At 45.5% G+C, this 19491-nt stretch overlaps 1 protein-coding gene across 1 annotated transcript in view; it reads right to left on the reverse strand.

Annotated features, from left to right (window-relative positions):
- necab2 (N-terminal EF-hand calcium binding protein 2) overlaps positions 1 to 19491 on the reverse strand; it is a 98685-nt gene that overhangs the window by 46125 nt on the left and 33069 nt on the right. The window contains exons 3-5 of the mRNA XM_071524212.1: positions 15748 to 15856; positions 12326 to 12351; positions 11957 to 12054 (exon numbers count right to left, since the gene is read on the reverse strand). Of these exons, the coding sequence (XP_071380313.1) occupies positions 11957 to 12054; positions 12326 to 12351; positions 15748 to 15856 (233 nt within the window). The remainder of the gene's footprint in view (positions 1 to 11956; positions 12055 to 12325; positions 12352 to 15747; positions 15857 to 19491) is intronic.

Genomic DNA, 19491 nt, shown 5'->3' on the forward strand with positions numbered 1-19491 from the left:
GCCTGTCTCTGAGGGCCTGAATGGTCCCATTGTGGACTTATCAGTCGTCCTGCTGCCTGGCTAATGGGGCTGAGATTGGCTCCATTCAGTTTATTTTTATAATGTTCCCTCCATATCACTGCTGTCGCATGAAAACTCACTTTTACTCGCACTGAAAGTTTTATATACTCCCTCATGGGCTCCTTGGGGCCTGTGAAACCAATTCACAACCAATTGTATTCTTTAACAAAAGGTTTCAATAGGAAAATAAAGCATTTTTTCTTAATGTCTAAGTAATTGAAAATTGGAGAAAGATAGTTTTCACCCTACAGCATAACCTAAATTATTGCCGGTTCCTTTATAAAAAGGTTCTGACTGGATCTGGCTCAGAGTCTGCATTCTAAAAGGTTGTGATTTTATGGGAGCGGGATGGAAGATGTATTATATTCAGCGAGAAGCAAACTAGCGGCAGCAGGTAGAGCAAGATTTTTCAATCCCTCTGCGACTTTGAATTTTCTCTTATTTGATTTTTGCATCCCAAAAAATATCATTTTGCTGCAGCTTTATTTCATTATTGCGAGGCCGGTGCCGCTGCATTTTCAGAGCTGAGCAAAAGTCCAAGGACTGGTGGGTGAAGACTGCAAATCAAAACGTTGAGACCTGATGGTTAATGAGAGCTTTCAGTGTCCATTTACTGTGATGAAATAGTAGTGCTGTCTCTGTCATTTCCACGGCAGGGTGTTCTACCACAAAAGTACAAAGAACAGATAAAAAAAACAACAACCTGTAAGCCTTAAAATGGTTGAAAGGGAACGGTAGAATTTAGAAACGGATAAAAACACGGACTTAAGAGTATCTGCTCTTTCTGTTTCTCACCTCACTCCATTCATCTTCACTAACCGGGAGGTCAGAGGGCAACATAAGAGCCTCTGCCCACAAGGCCATCCATCACATCCATAATGACAGCGTATTGTCTAATGACAGTGAGTGGCTTCTGAGTGCGTAACCCCCCCCTCCCCCCAATCAAGAGCTGTGTAGTGTCACACAGTCTTATTAACAATGCTTCTCCAGCCTTTCCAAACACCTGGGGGAGGAGGTGAGTGTAAAAAGCGCGACACATCTTGAACTGATCACCATGTGGGAAAAAGGGAGAAGGCCCGGCTCGCGCAGACGGACAGGGGGCGGGGGGGAGAGAAAGTGCTGGTATCGATCCGCAGATAATTCCCTGCATCCCTCTCCTCCGCCTTGAGGAGCCTGATCAATCCCACAGCAGAGCTCAATCAACTCTCCAGAATAGAATAGGATAGAATAGAATAGAATAGAATAGCAAGTCTGAATTAGCTCTGATAAGGAGTTGTGTTGGTTTCTATAACTGTTGTTTTTGTACTTTCACAGCTCAAGAAGTAACAACTTTTATTTCACAAGTCTCTCTCTGTACGTCTCAATCTGCTCAGATAACGGGGGTTTTGATGTGTTGGGAGGCACACACGCAGCTCCCTCGCTGGCCCGCTAAGTCCAAAACCCCCCCACAACCCTGCCTCAGCTTCACACATCAACCAATTAAAATGGTATCCTAGCAACCGCAGTCAATATGTCTCTTAGCAACACCATTTTAGCAGTATGCAGGAAATGATATCTGAGCGGCGTACCTCTTGCATTTTCCATTTGAATGTCTCTCTCTCCCATCTCCCTGCTTTCTCACAGTTATCAGCCGCTCTCTGACACTCTCGTAGCATTGTGAAGTCAGGTATGCGCACACACACACACACACACGCATGCACGTGCACACACTCAGCCCTTTTTCTCGGTTATTACCCTCTTATTTTTTCTCTCTGCCCCCCCTCCTCCTTCTCTCTACTCTCTTCCATTCCTCATCTGATGAAGACATCCCAGCTGTAACACTAGCTGACCAAACAGAGCTCAACCTGGTGTGTGTGCGTGTGTGTGTGTGAGCGTGTGTGTGTGTGTGTGTGAGTGGTTGGGCACTAATGGTGGACTGGGATGGCTGACCACCCGCTGCTGCTCCTCCTCTGGAGACACATGCCGGTCCATTAGCGAGACACTAACCAAGACTCGGACACACACGTGTGCACACACACACATTCTGCACCATCAGCATCTGTGCTTGGCTTGGTTCTCATGTATCTGTGGCCATCTCTAGTAGCTGTTGAGTGGATGTGGAAAAATAGAACGGGGAGCATTCAGGACAGATCTTCCCTCTAAGCTGTGTGTGTTTGGAAGATAGTTTGATGACCTAAGTCTAATAATGTATCACACTGACCAAATAATCATAACTTGTCAGTCATCAGTTGCTACTTGTCCTTTGAAATTTAATCAACATAAATAGATGATATATTTGATGCAGGGATTTTTCCATACCTTAAGGTTTAGCAAACTGACTCACTAATTAGAGGCCTGCAATAGCCAAACCTCCACCAGCATCATGCATAAGATTTTGAATATTCACATGCCAAGACTTTGTGGACTCCTGATTGGCTGAACTCTCGGTTCACACAGCAGGTGGAATGTGTGCTGTGATTGCGATCCAAATGGATTGGAATCAGAACACTGATTTATATGCAAATGCTGTGGATTATTAGTTTAAAATTGAGTTTAATTCAATAAACTTCAATTGAAGCCACAATCCCAAAGGGGAAGTTTTCAGCCAGGATTTAAGGACGTTAAAGAGGGTTACAGTGATACATTAGTGTAGTGTAAACTGGTGGAACTGGTTATTAATTAATTAACGATGGTCCCCCCTTTTCAAAAGGACAAAGTGAGGTGAGGATGAAGTGGCTAAGCAGCAGCCAGCGTGTCTGAGCCTGTCTCAGAACAGAAGGCAAGCCAGCTACATACAGAGCCTTCAGAGACACAGCAGCTTTCAGAGAGACGAGGATGGAGGGAGGGAAGGAGGGGAAAAAAGAGGGACATCTGAGGGTGGGGGGAGGGGGCGATGAGGATGAAGGAGGTCGATGATAGGGGGAGAAACAGTAGGAGGGCGAGAGGGGGGATGCTTGAAGAAAGGGAGAAAAGAGGGGGTGAGGACACGAGGGAGGAGAAAGTGGGAAAAGCAGTAGCGGGTGAGAGGAGGGCAGAGAGGAGGAGAATGAGGGGATGGTGAGAAAAGAGGGAGAGAGAGTTTGAGTATGAGAAAGAGGGAGGAAATGGAAATGGTTGAGAAAATGGGAGAAAGCAGAAGCAGGATTCAGATATAAATACCTTTGCGCTCTCTATTTGTTTTCTATTTTCTTCTCACTCCCTCTTTTCTGTATCAAATCAGTTACAGTGGAGTTCCTCTCTCTCTCTTTCTCTCTCTCTCTCTCTCTCAGACTGTCTCTTTCTCACTCCTACAGTCCTCTGTATTATTCATGCTTTGGGTGTAACCTCATCAGTCAACACACCCAGCTGACAACACAACACACACACTCCCATCTCTCTCTCTCTCCCTCTCTCTCACTCTCACTCTCTCTCTCTCACACATACACACACACACACACAAATTATTCATGTCCACATCATTAACAGTTGTGGGGGACAGTGAGGATGCAGTCAGATCCTTGCTGGATCTGTCAGTCACATGTCCTCCTCCAGGCTGTAAACTGTGTAGATGACATACATGTAAAAGCTCCCACAGTAACATGCGTGTTGCACTTCTTCCCACCCTGAGAGGAGCTGACTGGAGATTTCTGCCAATACTAATGCAATGCTGATGTAAGATAGATGGAGGGGGGGGGGGACTTGTGTTTGTTTGCCAAAATGATTTTAAAGCAATGCTATCTTACATTTTCAATGATGTTTTTGATTGCTCAATTGCTCGATTTTGTATTTTTATTTTTATTTTTTATATTTCATAATGCATGTTGTTGACTTTGCTGGAATGGGTGGGTGAATTTTGTTGTGCATTTTCTTTGTCAATTTTATCAATATTTTTTTGCTCTCATGACCTCCATCTAAGTGAGACTATCTGAAAAAATAAAGCGTAAATGGAAAAAGAAAAAAGAAAAACAGTAGAGCTGGTTTCGCTGATGGTGATTAACTCTAATATTGGGCTCAAATTTTGTTTCATCAAGATCTATATTATTAAAAAAATTGTCTCTAGGCTTTGTGCATGTGAAATCTTTGAAATGAAACTATTCTTCTTCTATTATCTGTAGGAGATTACATAAACATAAGCGTGGTAATTACCAAAACCCTTTAAAGCATCACTAATATCTCACTAAGGTGCCTCTAAAATGTGTCTGCACCACCAACGCTCTGGCATCTTTTTCAATTCTCTTTCATCAATAACCACAAACAGGGAAAATTAAAGGCGTCATCCCACTTTCATCCCATTGGAAGCCAGTGACAGACCTGCTTACAGGTAAACACACCTATAGAGTCATTTACATATGTGCCAAAATGTATTGGAAATGGTATTTTATGCTGAGATGAAATGTTTTACAGAGGTGAAATATCACCTGCTGCTGTTTCTGCCTCTGCCCCTCAGACAGCCATGGCGTCCAGGACAAAGATGTATAGCTGCATCTCTCACCTCGCTCCCCTCTGCCCCCCCCCCCGCCTGACCTCTGTGCCTCTCCCGCCCGCATTTCACAGTCTTGCCTCATCTCTCCTTATCTCCCCTCCCTTCCATTCGCCCTTTTCCTTCACCTCTTTGTTTTCTTCCCTCGTTCCTTTCCCCTCTTCTCTCCTCCTACCTCTGCCTGTTTTGTCAGTCCGGTCCCATCCCGGTGCGCCACCTGCCCGTAACCGCCTCTCCCCTCGGCCTTGTTGCCCTTTCCGCAACGCTCTCCTTGCCCTAACTTCCCAGCCCTCCCTGACCTCTCTCCATCCTTGAGTCCCCTTTTCTAACTTTACTTTTGTCTCCCTTTCTCCTTCAACGTCCGGCGGCCTGCTCCTCGGTTGCCGGGGGCAACGGTAACCCTGGTCACCGGGTTCTAGAGGCTGAGGGAGCCGGTTGGGTTCAGACTAATTAGTGATACATGTGGATACTCTCTATATGTGTCACTAGGTTGTTGTGATCAGAGGAACGCCAAGGACTGAACTCTGGCACTAACCTCCTCCTCCTCCTCCAGATGTTATTTCTACCTTCTTCCTGTCGAGAAAAGTTGTGCTTTGCTAAATCAGGAATTAACAAATTGTAAAATCTTGACCTTAACCCTGTAGCCTAAACCCAATCTTAATTCTAACCTTAACCCTAAACCCCAAACTAACCACATGAAGACACGAGGACCGACCAAGATGACCTCACTCCGAAGGTCTAAAACTCAAGGATACAAGTACAACAACAACAACACACAACTAGATACAGTCCAACACTCTGCCGCACCACTTCAACATACAGTACATGCATAATCTTCACCCCGAATCCCATTAAATCCTAAGTGATCATGAATAAGTAATGAATGCCAAGCGAGCCAATCACACCCCACCCGTTCACTGAGAACAGCTGAGATGTTTTACACACACACGCCGGCTTCCCATTCACCATTTTATTCATCAGCGTCTTCCCTTGCTGTCATCCTCTTTCCACCCTCCCCCTCCTCGCTTTACTTCTCCTCCCTTCCCTTTCTCCTCTTCCCATTTCCCTCCCATCGATCTTTCCCCCCCCCCCGTCATTGTGTACAGATCCCCGTCACCTTAATCTTAACGAAGAAAAGGAGGAGGTGGAGGGGTAGGAGGAGGTGTGTGATGTGGCGGAGGCTGGGGGGGGTGGGGGGGTGGAAGAAGACAATAGAGTGGAGATGAAAGAGGAGAAAAGAGAGGAAAAGAGAGGAGAGAGGAAGAGGAGACGGAGAGGAGTCGTCGGGGAGAAAACACTCGTGGAGGGTCACTCGCCGGTGTGAAACAATTTCCTGAACGGATTTCAGAAAAAAAAGAGAGAGGCTTAACAAGATTTCAGACTGTGTGTTTGAGAGAGACAATGTGTGTGTGCCTGTGTGTGTGTGTGTCCATACAGCTGGCACTGAGTGTGTGTATGTGTGTGTGTGTGTGTGTGTGTGTGCCACTTGCTCAGCGAAAGCTTGAAAAAATAAGGCGCTAATGAGAGTGGCTTATTAAAGACAGCATTTATGCAGGACAGACAGGACAGGAGATTTAATGAATTCTCCCTTTTCCTCTTCTCTTTTTGTCTCCTGCTTCTGCTCTCACCCCCCCCCCCCCCCCCCCCCCCCCCCCCCTCCTCCCCAACACACACACACACACGCACACACACATACACACACACATGCACACACACATGCACACACACATACACACACACACACACACACTCCTCATGGGAGCGTCCGTTACTCATCTCCACCTGCTAGAGAGCCAATTAAAATTGTTTTCTGGAACCAGTTCTGACTCTGATAGTGCCATAAAAGCTTTCAGACACATGAAAAAAAAAAAAAGATAAATAGTTTAAAAGGAACATTAGAATTGAAACATTTCAACACGTCGCTCCCGTCCCAGAGGATTTTGCTAAAGTGTGTGAGTATATGTTTGTTCTCTAGTGCAGTTTAAGTCATGAGATTCAGAACTGCCACCAGCAGTTAAGAAGCAGACATGCAGGCAGTCCAGGGAGGGCTTTCTCAAAAACCTATTTGTCCAAACTATAGCTCACTGTCAGCCTTTCTCTAAAACTTTGTGGGCTGTTTATACAGAGTGATGGCGGCCATCTTTGATCTTGTTCACAAAATTAGGGACTCGCTCTTGGCAGTGAGTCGTATCTCGCCAATCTAAGTGTGAAACCTCAAAAAAACAAAGAAAGAAAGAAAGAAAGACAGAAACAGCATGTCAGGCTGGATGATGTCATGACTGGGATTTGCTTGCAAACACGAAACTTCACGAAATGTCACACTGTGCAGTTGGATCTAACTTAGTGATCTCTGTTGTCTTAGCAACCGGTCTCCATGTATAGTAGATTGACACCAGCCTAACCTGTCTCCATGGCAACTGTCCCCAAAGTATCCTGTCTCCATGGCGACCATCTCCATAGTAACTTGCAAAGACCTAAAAATGATGGCAGGGTGACATGGACTGCAGGGTGTTGTGAGCCAAGTAAACAGTTGACACCTTGTTTGTTTGTTTGTTTGACAACAGAGTAGAATTCAGGTGTGACAACATTATAGAGGGACAGCAGGGACAAACTGTACATCGTTTTTTTGCGTTTCAGGAATAAACACATTTATCTATCTGTTTAATTGCTGCAGTAAATTTATTATCTATAAATAATCATGTGTCTGTACTGCTCCCTCTGTGTATTGCAGTGATAATTACACTTTAATACCTGGGGCTGACTTGATTAAAAGGTCAGAGGTGGCCTGAATTTATTAATCACCACTAATTACTTTATGATCAGCTCATTTGCAGAATCTCATTAGCCTCTTAAAGACCGGCAGGGACGGCCGCTTCCCCTAATTGATACCTTTGACTGTCAAAATAATTAATACTGCATGAAGTGAATGGAAATATCACATTTACATGAATTATTAGTGTGTTGCGGGTCCCTGTGGGCGCGTGACGGGAGAGATGAGTGACGATGAGACAGACAGAGACGATCAACTCTCTCTGGTTACTACCAGCTCACTAGTCAGCCAAGCCACATAGCTGGCAGCTGTGGATTTCAAACTTTTTCTCAAGGGACACACATTTGAAAACAAATTCTTGCAAACTGGCCAAGAAGATGATTGCATGGGCTATTCTAAGCAGTGTTTTATTCTAGGAGCAGCCTACAGTAGGTTATTTTATTCCTACATTGCAAGGACTTGGCAAGTTTTATTACACAGCCAGTAGCCCCGGATATAAATTGCACCCGAACAATCCGGAGAGCCGTTTTAATCTTTCTGCAAACCACCCTTGGGTTCCCACCAAGCGCTGGGAAAAAAAAACACTCCTCTGCAGTAGTTAACTCCAGAGTACAAAGTCAGCCTCCCATTTCCACTCATTCTTTCTCCTCTGTGCCAATATTCATCGAGGCGGACGGAGAGCTAATCGATTCTCGCCGGACTCTAAGAGCTGAAGCTAATATCACGCTCTCTCTCCTGGCTCCTCACATCCGCCTCATGTTGGAGGCGGCTTCCAGTCTTCAGTGTATAAATGAGTATTGAGGCTGGAAAAACCTTATATTTCTTAAAGCAAGTGAAAAAAAAATCTGGAAGTAGGATGAGAGGATTTCACTGGTTTCAACTTGGTTTCATAATTTTAAAGAAGTTTCATTATCTTGACACTGGTGGAATCAGTGCCTCAGAAATGCCTTTATTTATTTACATAAGTGGAATTATCAAATTTCACAACATTTTACTCTTATTTTGGAGAAAAACAAGACTGAATATGAGACTAAAATGACTTACTAACAGTTATTTTTCGCAGTGTATGCCATGCAACATTTTGCTTTTGAATCCGCCTCAAGAATTTCTTCTAAAATATAACTCGTCTAATAAAGGATAAAGGAAAGATGCTTATCAAAACTACATTGAAAAACACATTTGCTGCAGAAAGAGGGGGGGCGATCTTATCCACACACCCGAGCCTCGCGTCCCGCCACCGCACCCCCAGTATATCACAGCGCCACGGCAGCACCGATGAATGATGCGCTGCGATATGCTGAAACTGCATACCCCCCCCCCCCTTTGCCTCTATCCAAAAAAAGAAAATGCACTGGATGAAAGAGTGGAGCGGGGAGGGGAGGGTGAGAGATGAGATAAAAAAGAATGAAAACAGCCTGGCGATTACAAGAACGGGAGATAAAGTGGCACTTGAACGGAGGGAAAAAAAGAAAAAAAAAGACTGGTAAACATCACTGATCCATTCATGACTTCCATCTCTGAAGCTAATACAGCGCCGGCTGATATATCTATCTTTTATAAGACGCTGTGTGAAACCAGAAAGTCACTGGTGAATGTAAGACAAATAGACAATAGACTGTATACAGTTATTCAGAGAAGAGCGGATACAGAATGGAAAGTTTAACGGGAACAATGAGTTAAAACATCGCTATCCCAATGTAATGTGGGGATACTCTTGTTTCCTCGCCCCTCCCCTCTCTCTGCCTTTCTGTCATCCAGAGAGAGAGACAGAGAGAGAGAGAGAGGGAGGAGAGATTGGAATAGATGGGGAAAGGGTGGGGGTAGAGAGAGAGGTGCATTTGTGAAAAGAGGTGCAGTGGGGGTAATGGACAGAGAAAGTCAGTGGATAGAGAGAGCGGTATGGAAAGGAGAGACGGGGACAGAAAAGTGGCTGTGATAGATAGAGGGGGACAGAAAGAAAGAAAGAAAGACAGCTTTGGAAACTACTGACATCAGAAAGATGTTTAGGTCCTGATTTCACTGCAATACATTTTATTGTCTAGAAGTTACACCAAAACCACCATAGTTCACTCCAATTTAAAACTGAACAGCTACAGACTACTAGTCTAGTTTCGTCTGAACACTTCCCATTCCCTTCCCATCAGTGCAAAGTGAGTATGAAAAACAAGCAAAGACAGAGAAAGAAAATGAACATGAGATGGAAAAAAGAGAGGTGGAGGTGGTGATGCTAGAACTCTATGGAAGATGTAAAAATAGCTATTTGCTAAATGATTGACGAGGTCGTAGACTCTGGACTGTATTTGAAGATTGTTTAAATCTGGCCCCCACTCTGCAGTAAAATCTACTGTAGCCTCCTCACACACACACACACACACACACACACACACACACACACACACACACAACCTCCATCAATATTTCACTAGTCAGCAGTGGCTGTGCTTCAGTGTGCGGCTGGCTATTTGACTCCAGCTCTTCCACCAGTCCAGTCCCTACACAGCACTGCTAAAGCTCTTATGTTGTCTGCCCGCAACAGACAACATAATCATATCACAGGCCCAGAGAAAGGAGTGAGTGAGTGTGAGTGTGTGTGTGTGTGTGTTACAGGGAGAAAGAGAGGGTATGAATGAGAGTGAGTGAAGGACAGAGAGCATAAGAGAGAGACAAGACTGATTGATTAAACAATGGCTGCTCATTAGAGAAGTACTAGCTAGAGGTTGTGTGAGAGCGTACGTTGTGTGTGTGTAGGTGTGTATGTGTATGTGTGTGTGTGTGTGTGTGTGTGTGTGTGCTGCTGGATGCCCCGTGGCTGAAAGAGAGATCTGAAACACGGAGATAGAGACAGAGCCGGTGGATCGAGATACAGAGGAACACAGAGCTATCAGTGTGCTACACAGGGATGTGGGGATGTGAACACACACACACACACACACACACACGCACAAAAAATATGAATATGAATACGGGGAGTGGGGCTGTGGAACCAGCTGCTATATATAGCGCATGGGAAAAACTTGCATACTAACACATTACTGTTCTCCAGCTGTAGGCCGTGCTCACACACACACACACACACACACACACACACACACACACACGCATACACACACACACACACACACACCTGCTCAGAGGCAGATAATAAACAAAACATGGGGGTGGGGAATCAGTAACTGCAGCACATGGGAGAAACTTGACATGCTAACATATTACCGTGCACACACACACACACACACACACACACACACACACACACACACAACATCCACCCACACACACACGTCATTACACCCTACCCACGGGAATGCACACACTGTACTTCTGTATGTTTGATGGCTCGTGTGACATCTGTGCACACACCACTTCCACATCCATATATGCAACAAGCACACATGATAAATCAGGGTAGACAGGCTGTCAGTGTTTTCCTCCTCTGATCCTGTTCTCCTCACCTGAACACACACTGTTTGCCGTTTCAGTGTATTTGCATGTTAACTATCAGGTTGTGAGGCTCTCTTTGACTCCACTACAGTTAAAAAAACAGTCAAAAGCTCTCAGTTGCTACCAGTGGTACCAACTTCTACTGAAACACAATGCCAAAAAAACAGCAATTATAAGAGAATTTTCATTTAAAGGAATACACCATGTCTTTGGGACATTGGACTCTTGGTCACTTTACCTGTTAAAGGTCCCATATTCTCCACTTTCCAGTTTATTTTATGTCTTCAGGTCCATTCAAAGCTGTGTGTGTGGTGTCATGCACCAAAAACACTCTCAATCCATTTTTACACGTTCATTTTCCAGCATCTCTCTGAGCCTTACCAAGAACAGGCTGTTTCTGTCACTGTGTCTTTAAGGCTCATTAATATTAACGACCCCTCTGCTCTGATTGGCTAACCGTTTCAAGAGTGAAACGTGAGACACTGCAGCCTGGCAGCTACAGGTAGGGAAAACTCTGGTAATAAGCAATGACAACCGCTCAACCGCTTTGAAAAAAACACTTTGTTAGTCTATTATTTCTTACAAAAATGATAATGAGCGAACCTTTGTGACGCCACAAAGTTACGGAAGTCCAAAAGTTATAATCAGAGAGGCAAGGCAAATCCTGTTTTACACAATATGGGAGACACCAAAATCATCCTTGTGTCCCTGGTAGATCATTGGCTCTGGTTCTCCATGCTAACACTTTAGCTACACTATGTTGAGTGATAGTCGGCGACTAACTCTTTTGCCTTGTATCTCAACACAGTGTAGCTAAAGTGTTAGCGTGAAGCACCGGAGCAAATGATCGACCGGAGACACATGGATGATTCTGGTGTCCGTTCTCATCACTTAATGGTCCAATCACCCAAAAACTTGTCATATTGCTTCAAGCCCAAATTCGACTTGCAGAAACAAGTATCTGACACAAAACTGACACAAAACTGACACCGTCACGATGATTGATTACCTAGAGGGACGTGAATGTGTCTCCAGAGAGTGCAGTAGATGAACTGAATTGATTGAATTGGAGCGAAGAGGCAAGTCAGCTTCCACTCAAAGTTTCTGACAAGACACGGAATGAGACTAAAGCTGGCAGTGATGTAAAGCTTAACCGAAAAAAATCAATAATGCTTTCTTGTTTGTCTGTGCTTCAATACCTGTGAATTGTTTATTCTCCATCACACACACACACACACGCTTCTTACCTTCTTGGTGAAATCCATGGCTTTGAGGATGGAAAGGTTGAGAGTCTCCAACGAGGCCAGGACTCCCTCATAGTCCCCCATGTGCTTGGCAAAGTAGTCTGCGCACACACACGCACACACACACACACACAAATTACAACATTATTACTCGATTCATACAGGTTTTGGAGGCAGGACACAAATGAATTAGCAGTGCTTGGCTGGGAGAATGTGATTAAAACTGAGTATTGTTTCAACATTTCGACTGATGAGGTACTTTTAAATAGCAGATAAGGGTGAGAATGAGGGCAATGACAGGGGAAAGGGTGTGTGTCTGTGGTGTGTGTGTGTGTGTGTGTGTGTGTGTGTGTGTGTTGGCAGTCTACTCACCGCAGAGTTCCTTAGTGTCAACATTACTATCACAGCACAGGACAGGAGCAGCAGAGGGAGAGAGAGGGAAGGAAGGAAGGAAGGAAGGAAGGAAGGGAAGGAAGGAAGAGGATGGAGAAGAGCAGGATCAGAAACAGAGGAAAGGCTCTTGCATGCAGTCTCACGCAAACACACACACACACACACACACACACACACACAGTTGGAGTTGGCAAGCGGAGAGCAATCTAACAAGACTCTGACAGGAATCAGAATCAATCCGCTGCCATCATTCACCCTCAGTTCAGTGCATCGGGACTCGTTTGGCAGCGGATCCTTCACTGGCATAAAGAAGACTTTCCCTGCTTGACTGACTGCTTGAGAGAAAGAGCGAGAACAAACGAGAGGGAGGGAAGGAGGGAGAGGAAAAAGAAAGGCGAGGGATACGGCGGAAGGAAGAGGAGCGAGCCAACGGCCGAGGGGGATAAAGCCACGGAGCGATGAAGAAGTGAGACTGATGACAGGGGGGAGAGAGGCAGAAAAAGAGAGGCCGAGCGAGGCAGAAAGACTCCATTTACACCTGCAGTCACAGCTTCTTTTTTTTAGGATTGCTCCGGTCCATTTTTCAGAACAGAGTTTCAATGTGAAAGAGCCAAAATCTTATCTTAAGACTCAAAATGCTGTGCTTAGATACAAAGCTCCCTTCTCTGAATATAATTTGCTTATCACTAGACATGCAGATGACTAAATCAACTCAACATGTGTTTTCAATCATGTCTCGTTAAGTCCAATTCCACTGCCAAGTTGCACTGCAACATAATTTGCTTTTTAACTTAACTACTACAAGACTACTAAAAGACAAGCTGATTACTACACTGCTTTCAGTATAGAAAACAACATATTTAATGGTTTGGTGTTTGGAGTTTTTGTCTCTGCAGAACAGAGAAGTAAATTGATGCTATAAACTACATTCACTGAATGGGTTTTATCTCATTCTGCATAAATTTGGGGTTTTTATACAGTCTCTTCCTTTTTGTCTTTCTGGCATCTGACATCATTGCATTCATTTTGTGAATATGTGCTGGTATACAGGATTTAATCAAAAGTTTATATCTATCTATCTATCTATCTATCTATCTATCTATCTATCTATCTATCTAATTATATGAAATCCAAAATATCATAAGGAACGCTTACTGTACATAATTCCAAAAAGACCATTACAAAAAAGATAGGAAACCTTATGATCATTGCAATTTGAATAATGTAAATATTAGGAAATGACCATTCCGTTCTGGTGAGAATTGTTTTTTGGATTGCTGGCATGATTTGATAATCACCCACCTTACTCTAAAACGCAGCAGTGATTAAAATGCAACAAGAAACAAATACAATGTTCCGTTGCTCAGATAAACCTTTTGATGATGTACTAACACACTTTATTTTGCCTGCTATGGGGATTCTGAGTCCAAATATAGGACTGTTGAATTTTGCATCAAGAGTTTTGCACTTTGAAACTCTGTTGGGATAATTGAGTCAAAGCAATGGTAAAAAACTGTAAAGATATTTTTAAAGACACATGGTAGAAATGTCATTGGTGCGGGTAGAAACATTATCACTGCCAGGTAGAAATGTCATCACCAAGGGAGGGGCATGTAAGTCCTGCAGGTTGTACACCTGCAATGTTAGTTTTTGCTGCCTCCTTCCCAGCTATTCGCCTGCTTTGTATAGTGTGTGAAAAATGAGATCCGATCAGAATGCAGCCCCCCCCCCCCCCCCCCCCCCACACTCCATTTCACCGCATGGGGGACGACGAAGTCCAAGAGAGACAGGGAGGGATGGAGGAAATCGTTCCTCGCAGCCAGCAAGGGATGAATGACAGATGGAGAGACAAGTGGCAGGCAAAGAGGTGGGATGGGACAGAGAAAGGATTGAAGAGAGGAGAAGGAGGTGATGGAGGGGGGAAGGGAGAGCTTGGCAGAAAAGAGAGAGAGAGGAGGGAGAAATCTCGCAAAACGGCGCGACGGGAGACGGGGACGGAAACAAAGAGGCGAAAGAGACAGATGGAGGGATGGCCGGAACCGGGAAAGCGCTCCGTCTCTGCCCCGCTCCGTCCCCGCCTTCCCCATCCATCAACTTCCTGTCCCGACAGGAAACGCTTACGGCCGTCAGCTCAGCTTTTCGTCCGACCAATCGGCGGCCTCGTCCCTGGCACGCCGGCGCGGAGTCTACTTAACTCTAATGAAAGCGGAAACTTTTCCGACTGCCCCGCCGCATAGAGGGAGATTTATAGAGAGGGGGGGGGGGGGGGGGGGGGCGGACGGAGCCAAGATGGCTGACGCAGGACGGATGGCGGTGGTTGCACGGTCCAGTCGCCGCGCTGATTTCAAGCAAAACATCTCCAATAATGACTGCAGCCCAGTGATGTCTTTATATATTAAACCCAAATCAATTCCACACCGTCCATAAAGGTCAGCTTCCCGTTCTGCTCCGCCGCATTTTATTTCCGCAGGATTCATGCGTTGTGTAAATTAGCGGAGCCGGGCTTTTGATTGCTCCGTTCCCACCTATGTCAGCACACTTCTGCTGATTGCAGTTTAGGACGAGCTGATTGGCTGATTAAAAAAGGGTCTATAAATTGATCTCCTAATGAGAGAGCCAATCAGAGCGAGATGTCTGAGGAGCAGCAGCCGTGGCGAGGTTCTGGAGGGGTCGGGGGTGACTGATGCAAAATGGATGGGTGGGGAATGAGAGAGAGGGAGTGGGAGAGAGAGAGATGGAAGATGGAAGAGATGGAAGGAGGAAGAGAAGAGGTAATATAAACAGGTAACACTGACTTTCCACATTTTTCGCTCCTCTTTCATCATTTTCCGTCTCTCTGTCTTTTTTATCTCCTGTTCCTTTGTCATTTTTTTATTCTGTCGTTTTCATGTTGAAGGTGTCACGTTAAAAAAAAGGGGGGCGGGGGGGGGGGGGGGGGGGGCTTTCGGTAACAAAAGGTTCTCCACAGAAAGTGCTTTCAAAAGTGGATGTGACATTTCCTGGCTGCGGGATAAATTACATACATTTTACGTAAGCGTGTGTACACGCACACACACACACACACACACACACACACATGCACACATGCACACAAACACATACAGGAACACACACACACACACACTAACTGAAAAGTGTGGTGCTGAGGCTGTGGAGCAGGAAAACAACAGCTGCATGCATCTCTCTGCTTTTCCATAATTGATAGTGAGATGTGATCAAAAACAAAAGTCATGGTGGAGTGCACACACACACACACACACACACACTCACACTCACACACACACTGTACACAGAAATAAACAATTATGCAGATTTATTTCATGCTTCTACACACACTCATACACATTCCGTAGACACACACACACACACACACACACACACTGAGGCGTGGCCGTGCTGACCTGGTGTTATCAGAGTCGATGGTGTGAAACAGCTTCTCCAGCTCTTCTTCGTTCAGCGTGCCATCTGAGAAGAAAGCCTGGAACTCATCCAGAGACAGCTTGCCGTCGTCTATGGGACACACACACACACACACACACACACACACACGCCCTTGTGTTATTACATTAGTGAGGACATTGCATCAACTTAGCCTTCACCATTACATGTCTAACAGTTACCTTCACCTTAACTCTAACTTGTAATAGGACATAGGATGAATTCATGAACTTGCATCATCAATATGGACATCATCACTTTCATCACCACCTCCATGCCCCTTCCCAACCTACCTGCCACTGTACTGTGTACTGGTCATTAAACTGGAGCAGACAAATACATCAACAATATCTGGTACCAGGTGCCTGGTTTCTAAGTGATAACAGCTTAAACTGTTCTGAGAGCTGTTTTGCTTTCTGCAACATGTAGCCACTTTAAAAAAGTAATCTGGTTCCCCCTCAACAAACAGCACTCTGACTGGGTTTCATTGGTACCATTTAGCGGCATTTTTTTCCGAGAAGCTCCGGAGCAGTGCACCTTATGTTCTTGAGACCCCCCACCACCCCCCTCACACACACACACACACACACACACACACGCACACACAACCCCAGTGTGATCGCCGCCTTGAATGCTGGGAGCTGAGTGCTTCCTCAAGCTGCTGTGAAATCAATCCAGCCCGCTCCTCTGCCTGGTGCAAACGTTTCAGCCGGATCCCCCGCTGTCTGTCCGTCTCGGCAGGTTTGGTAATCACACAACACCGGCCGCGTTCCAAAAAAAAAAAAAGACCTCCAGGCTGCGTTGCGCTCTTGCTTTCGGGAAAGCATCTTACAAGCAATCACGCAACTAGGTATCTCATTTGCTCATATAGCAGCTAAATGAGATCAACGAACGCGACCTGAGACCGCTGGATTCAAAGACGGGCTTCTCCAATTAACTCCACCAGCTCATTACTGATGCCGCTCGGCCGGCTGCATCAAAGAAACTTCCAAGACTGTTTGGAAGTCTGAGGCAACGTTGCCCAAAGAAGCCTTATTCCTCTTGTATTGATTATAGAGAAAAGTTATTTTTCATTTGATATATACTGTGTATATTGCGGCACTTTGCGTTAACTTTCTTCCTTCTAAAAGTTGTTTTATTGCATGGCTTGTTACAGCTAGGGTTATACACAAACTGCTTACATGCAAAGTAATTCATGAGGATTGCTATTTACATATCGTCGCTGTCATGTGAAAACTTTGCAAATCCCATTTCAGTGGTTTTCCTGGTTTCACTTCACTTGAAGGATTGCATGCTCCTCTACGAGTTGAGCAAATTCTACCGCTCTTGGCCTTGAGAAACCTTATGAAACCTTTTCAAAAACCCATTGAACAAACTCAAAACTACATAGTGGTCGAGCTAAGGTCAAAGCTGTTTTTCTTAGTGCCTGAAAAGTCGAGGTTTTCACTCGACACCAACTAGATCAACAACATCCAAGTGTCTAGTTGGAGTGCAGTCTGCTTTTTAGCATGCAAACTTCTTGTAACTAGTCGACTGAAGAGTAGCAGCTTTATGTATGACAGCGGCACTTTTGCCTTGGCACAGTGTACTTTCCATTTTCCCACAACAGCCTTGAATGTGTGTGTGTGTGTGTGTGTGTGTGTGTTCGTTCAAAGGCGCGCTTAAACCTAGCATCTGCCATTCACCGACTTGAACAGGTCCATACTGCGAAACCTTCCAGAAATGAGGCTCTTCTTTTAACTAGGATGTACGCTAACACATTGCCACATTGCCATCTGGCTTGTGGATGAAATATATATATCGCATCCGAGTCGTCTGATGCGATCGGCTGTTTACGTTACAGGCTAACGTTCTTCCGACGAACAGATTGCCAACCGGATGAAAACTGGCCGAGGCCGGATGAAGCGATCCCCTCACTGCTGTTTAACTGCAGCCAAAGCAGCTAGGTCTGGTGTCAGCAGTGGGGTATTCGTGGGTTTGAATCTGTATATCTGCTTGCTGGTGTGGCCCTGTCTCTCTGTCTGTGTCACCGCATGACGCAGAGCTGGATATCAAATATTAATTCCCTTGCCCCGGCAGTGTGTTTGTCCTTGAGTGTGCCTGACTGGATGCAGCAAGTTGGGCTTTGGGACCACTGCAGAGCGGAAAGAGCAGGACCGCAGCCTCACAAAGGGCTGAATTCAAATGTTTGGTACTCTTACTCCTCAGTCTGGCTTCTCCGGTCTCTCTGCAAGTGTCTAAGGGATTAGGGAAGCGTCCCGCGTGTGTGTGTGTGTGTGTGCGAATCTGTTGTTTTTGCCGCCGTATCTTTGTCGATTTTTGTTTTCTTTTTTTTATCGCGCCGCCCTTTCTTTCCCTCGCCTCTTTGTTATTTTGGCCCTGTCCTCGCCGAAAGCAGCGGGAGCGGGAGCTGTTTGTGTATCGTTCAGCGGGGGCTGACACACATACAGCAGAGTTGTACTTTCTGGCACCGGGCGGCGGCTTCGAGCACTCTGGGAGAAAAGGCTTCGCGCGGGGTTTTTTCAACGCAGACAAAACAAACTGACAAGAAACTCTCGGGAACTTCATAACCGAGAGCCAACAGCACTCTTTTTTTTTTGGCTCTATACCTCCTCTCTCTCGCCCGTTCTCCTTCTTTGTCTCGCCATCTCTCTTCAAGCTCCTTGTAGTAGTCGCTGACCCTCAGATGTGTTGCCATCTTGATTTTTTTTTTTTTTTTTTTTGCCGCACACTCACAAAATGATAGCGGGGAGCGGGCAACGCCTTCAAATAGCAGGCTTGGCGTAACCTTTCGGCGGCAGAAGCCTTGTTTGTTTGAGGCACGCTTCTGAAATGCCACTTCTTGTGTTTTTTTTTTTTTTTTACAGTACCCGCCTCTCTCTCTCTCCCCCCCCCCCTCTTTCTCCACTTAAGAGCCGCTGTTTATTCTTCCTCCGCGGCAGCGACTATTTCTGACCCGCCCTTCGCCGGCGCAGCGGCGGCGCAAGCAGAAGCGGCGGTGTTTAATTCAGCAGTGACCCAGTTTGCTGCCTGCAGCCAGCTAGCCCGGTTAGACCCACTTAGGAATTCTCCGGTAACACACCAGAAACACACACACACACACACACACACACATCACTCCCCCAGCCAAGCAGATAGCTAGCTAACCCCATTTCCTAAACCATGAAATACTCCCAAATTACACGTGTCTCAACAGAGAGATACACCCCCCCACCCACCAGCCCCACAGTCCTCAGCCTCTATCACACACACTCAGGCTTTTTGTCACTCTACTCAAAACACTGAGAGACGGACACATCCCTCCCTAACCTGGTGTGTTGCCAACCTTAAATGAGATGCTTTACATTTGCCCTACTTACCCACATTATGCTCTTCACTTAGAGTTCTAGTATGGTCTTTGGCGGGAAATCTTGTTGGCGCAAAGGAAGGGACAAGCTTAAACTTAATGGAATGCTGCCCATTTTCAATAGTGAAATAAGTCTTTCTCTACCAGAGCAGTCAGGTCACATGAGAAGCTTCCGTACCTCGGGTGCTAATTCGCCATGACCCATTTCAGTGCAACGCAATGTCAATGGGAGTTCGGATCTAAGGTGTGATCCTGGCGATTTGAAAGCAAAGTGAGGGCTTCTTTTGAGCGTCTCCATCCAAATGAGCCACATAATTCTGCCAAATAATTCACCTCCACCCCCACCAGACGAAGAAGTGGA

This window comes from Centroberyx affinis, unplaced genomic scaffold (assembly GCF_046629955.1).
Source record: "Centroberyx affinis isolate AG114_WGS23_722 - 3 ecotype Tasmania unplaced genomic scaffold, CSIRO-AGI_Caff_v1 ptg000103l_1, whole genome shotgun sequence".
Lineage (NCBI taxonomy): Eukaryota > Metazoa > Chordata > Actinopteri > Beryciformes > Berycidae > Centroberyx > Centroberyx affinis.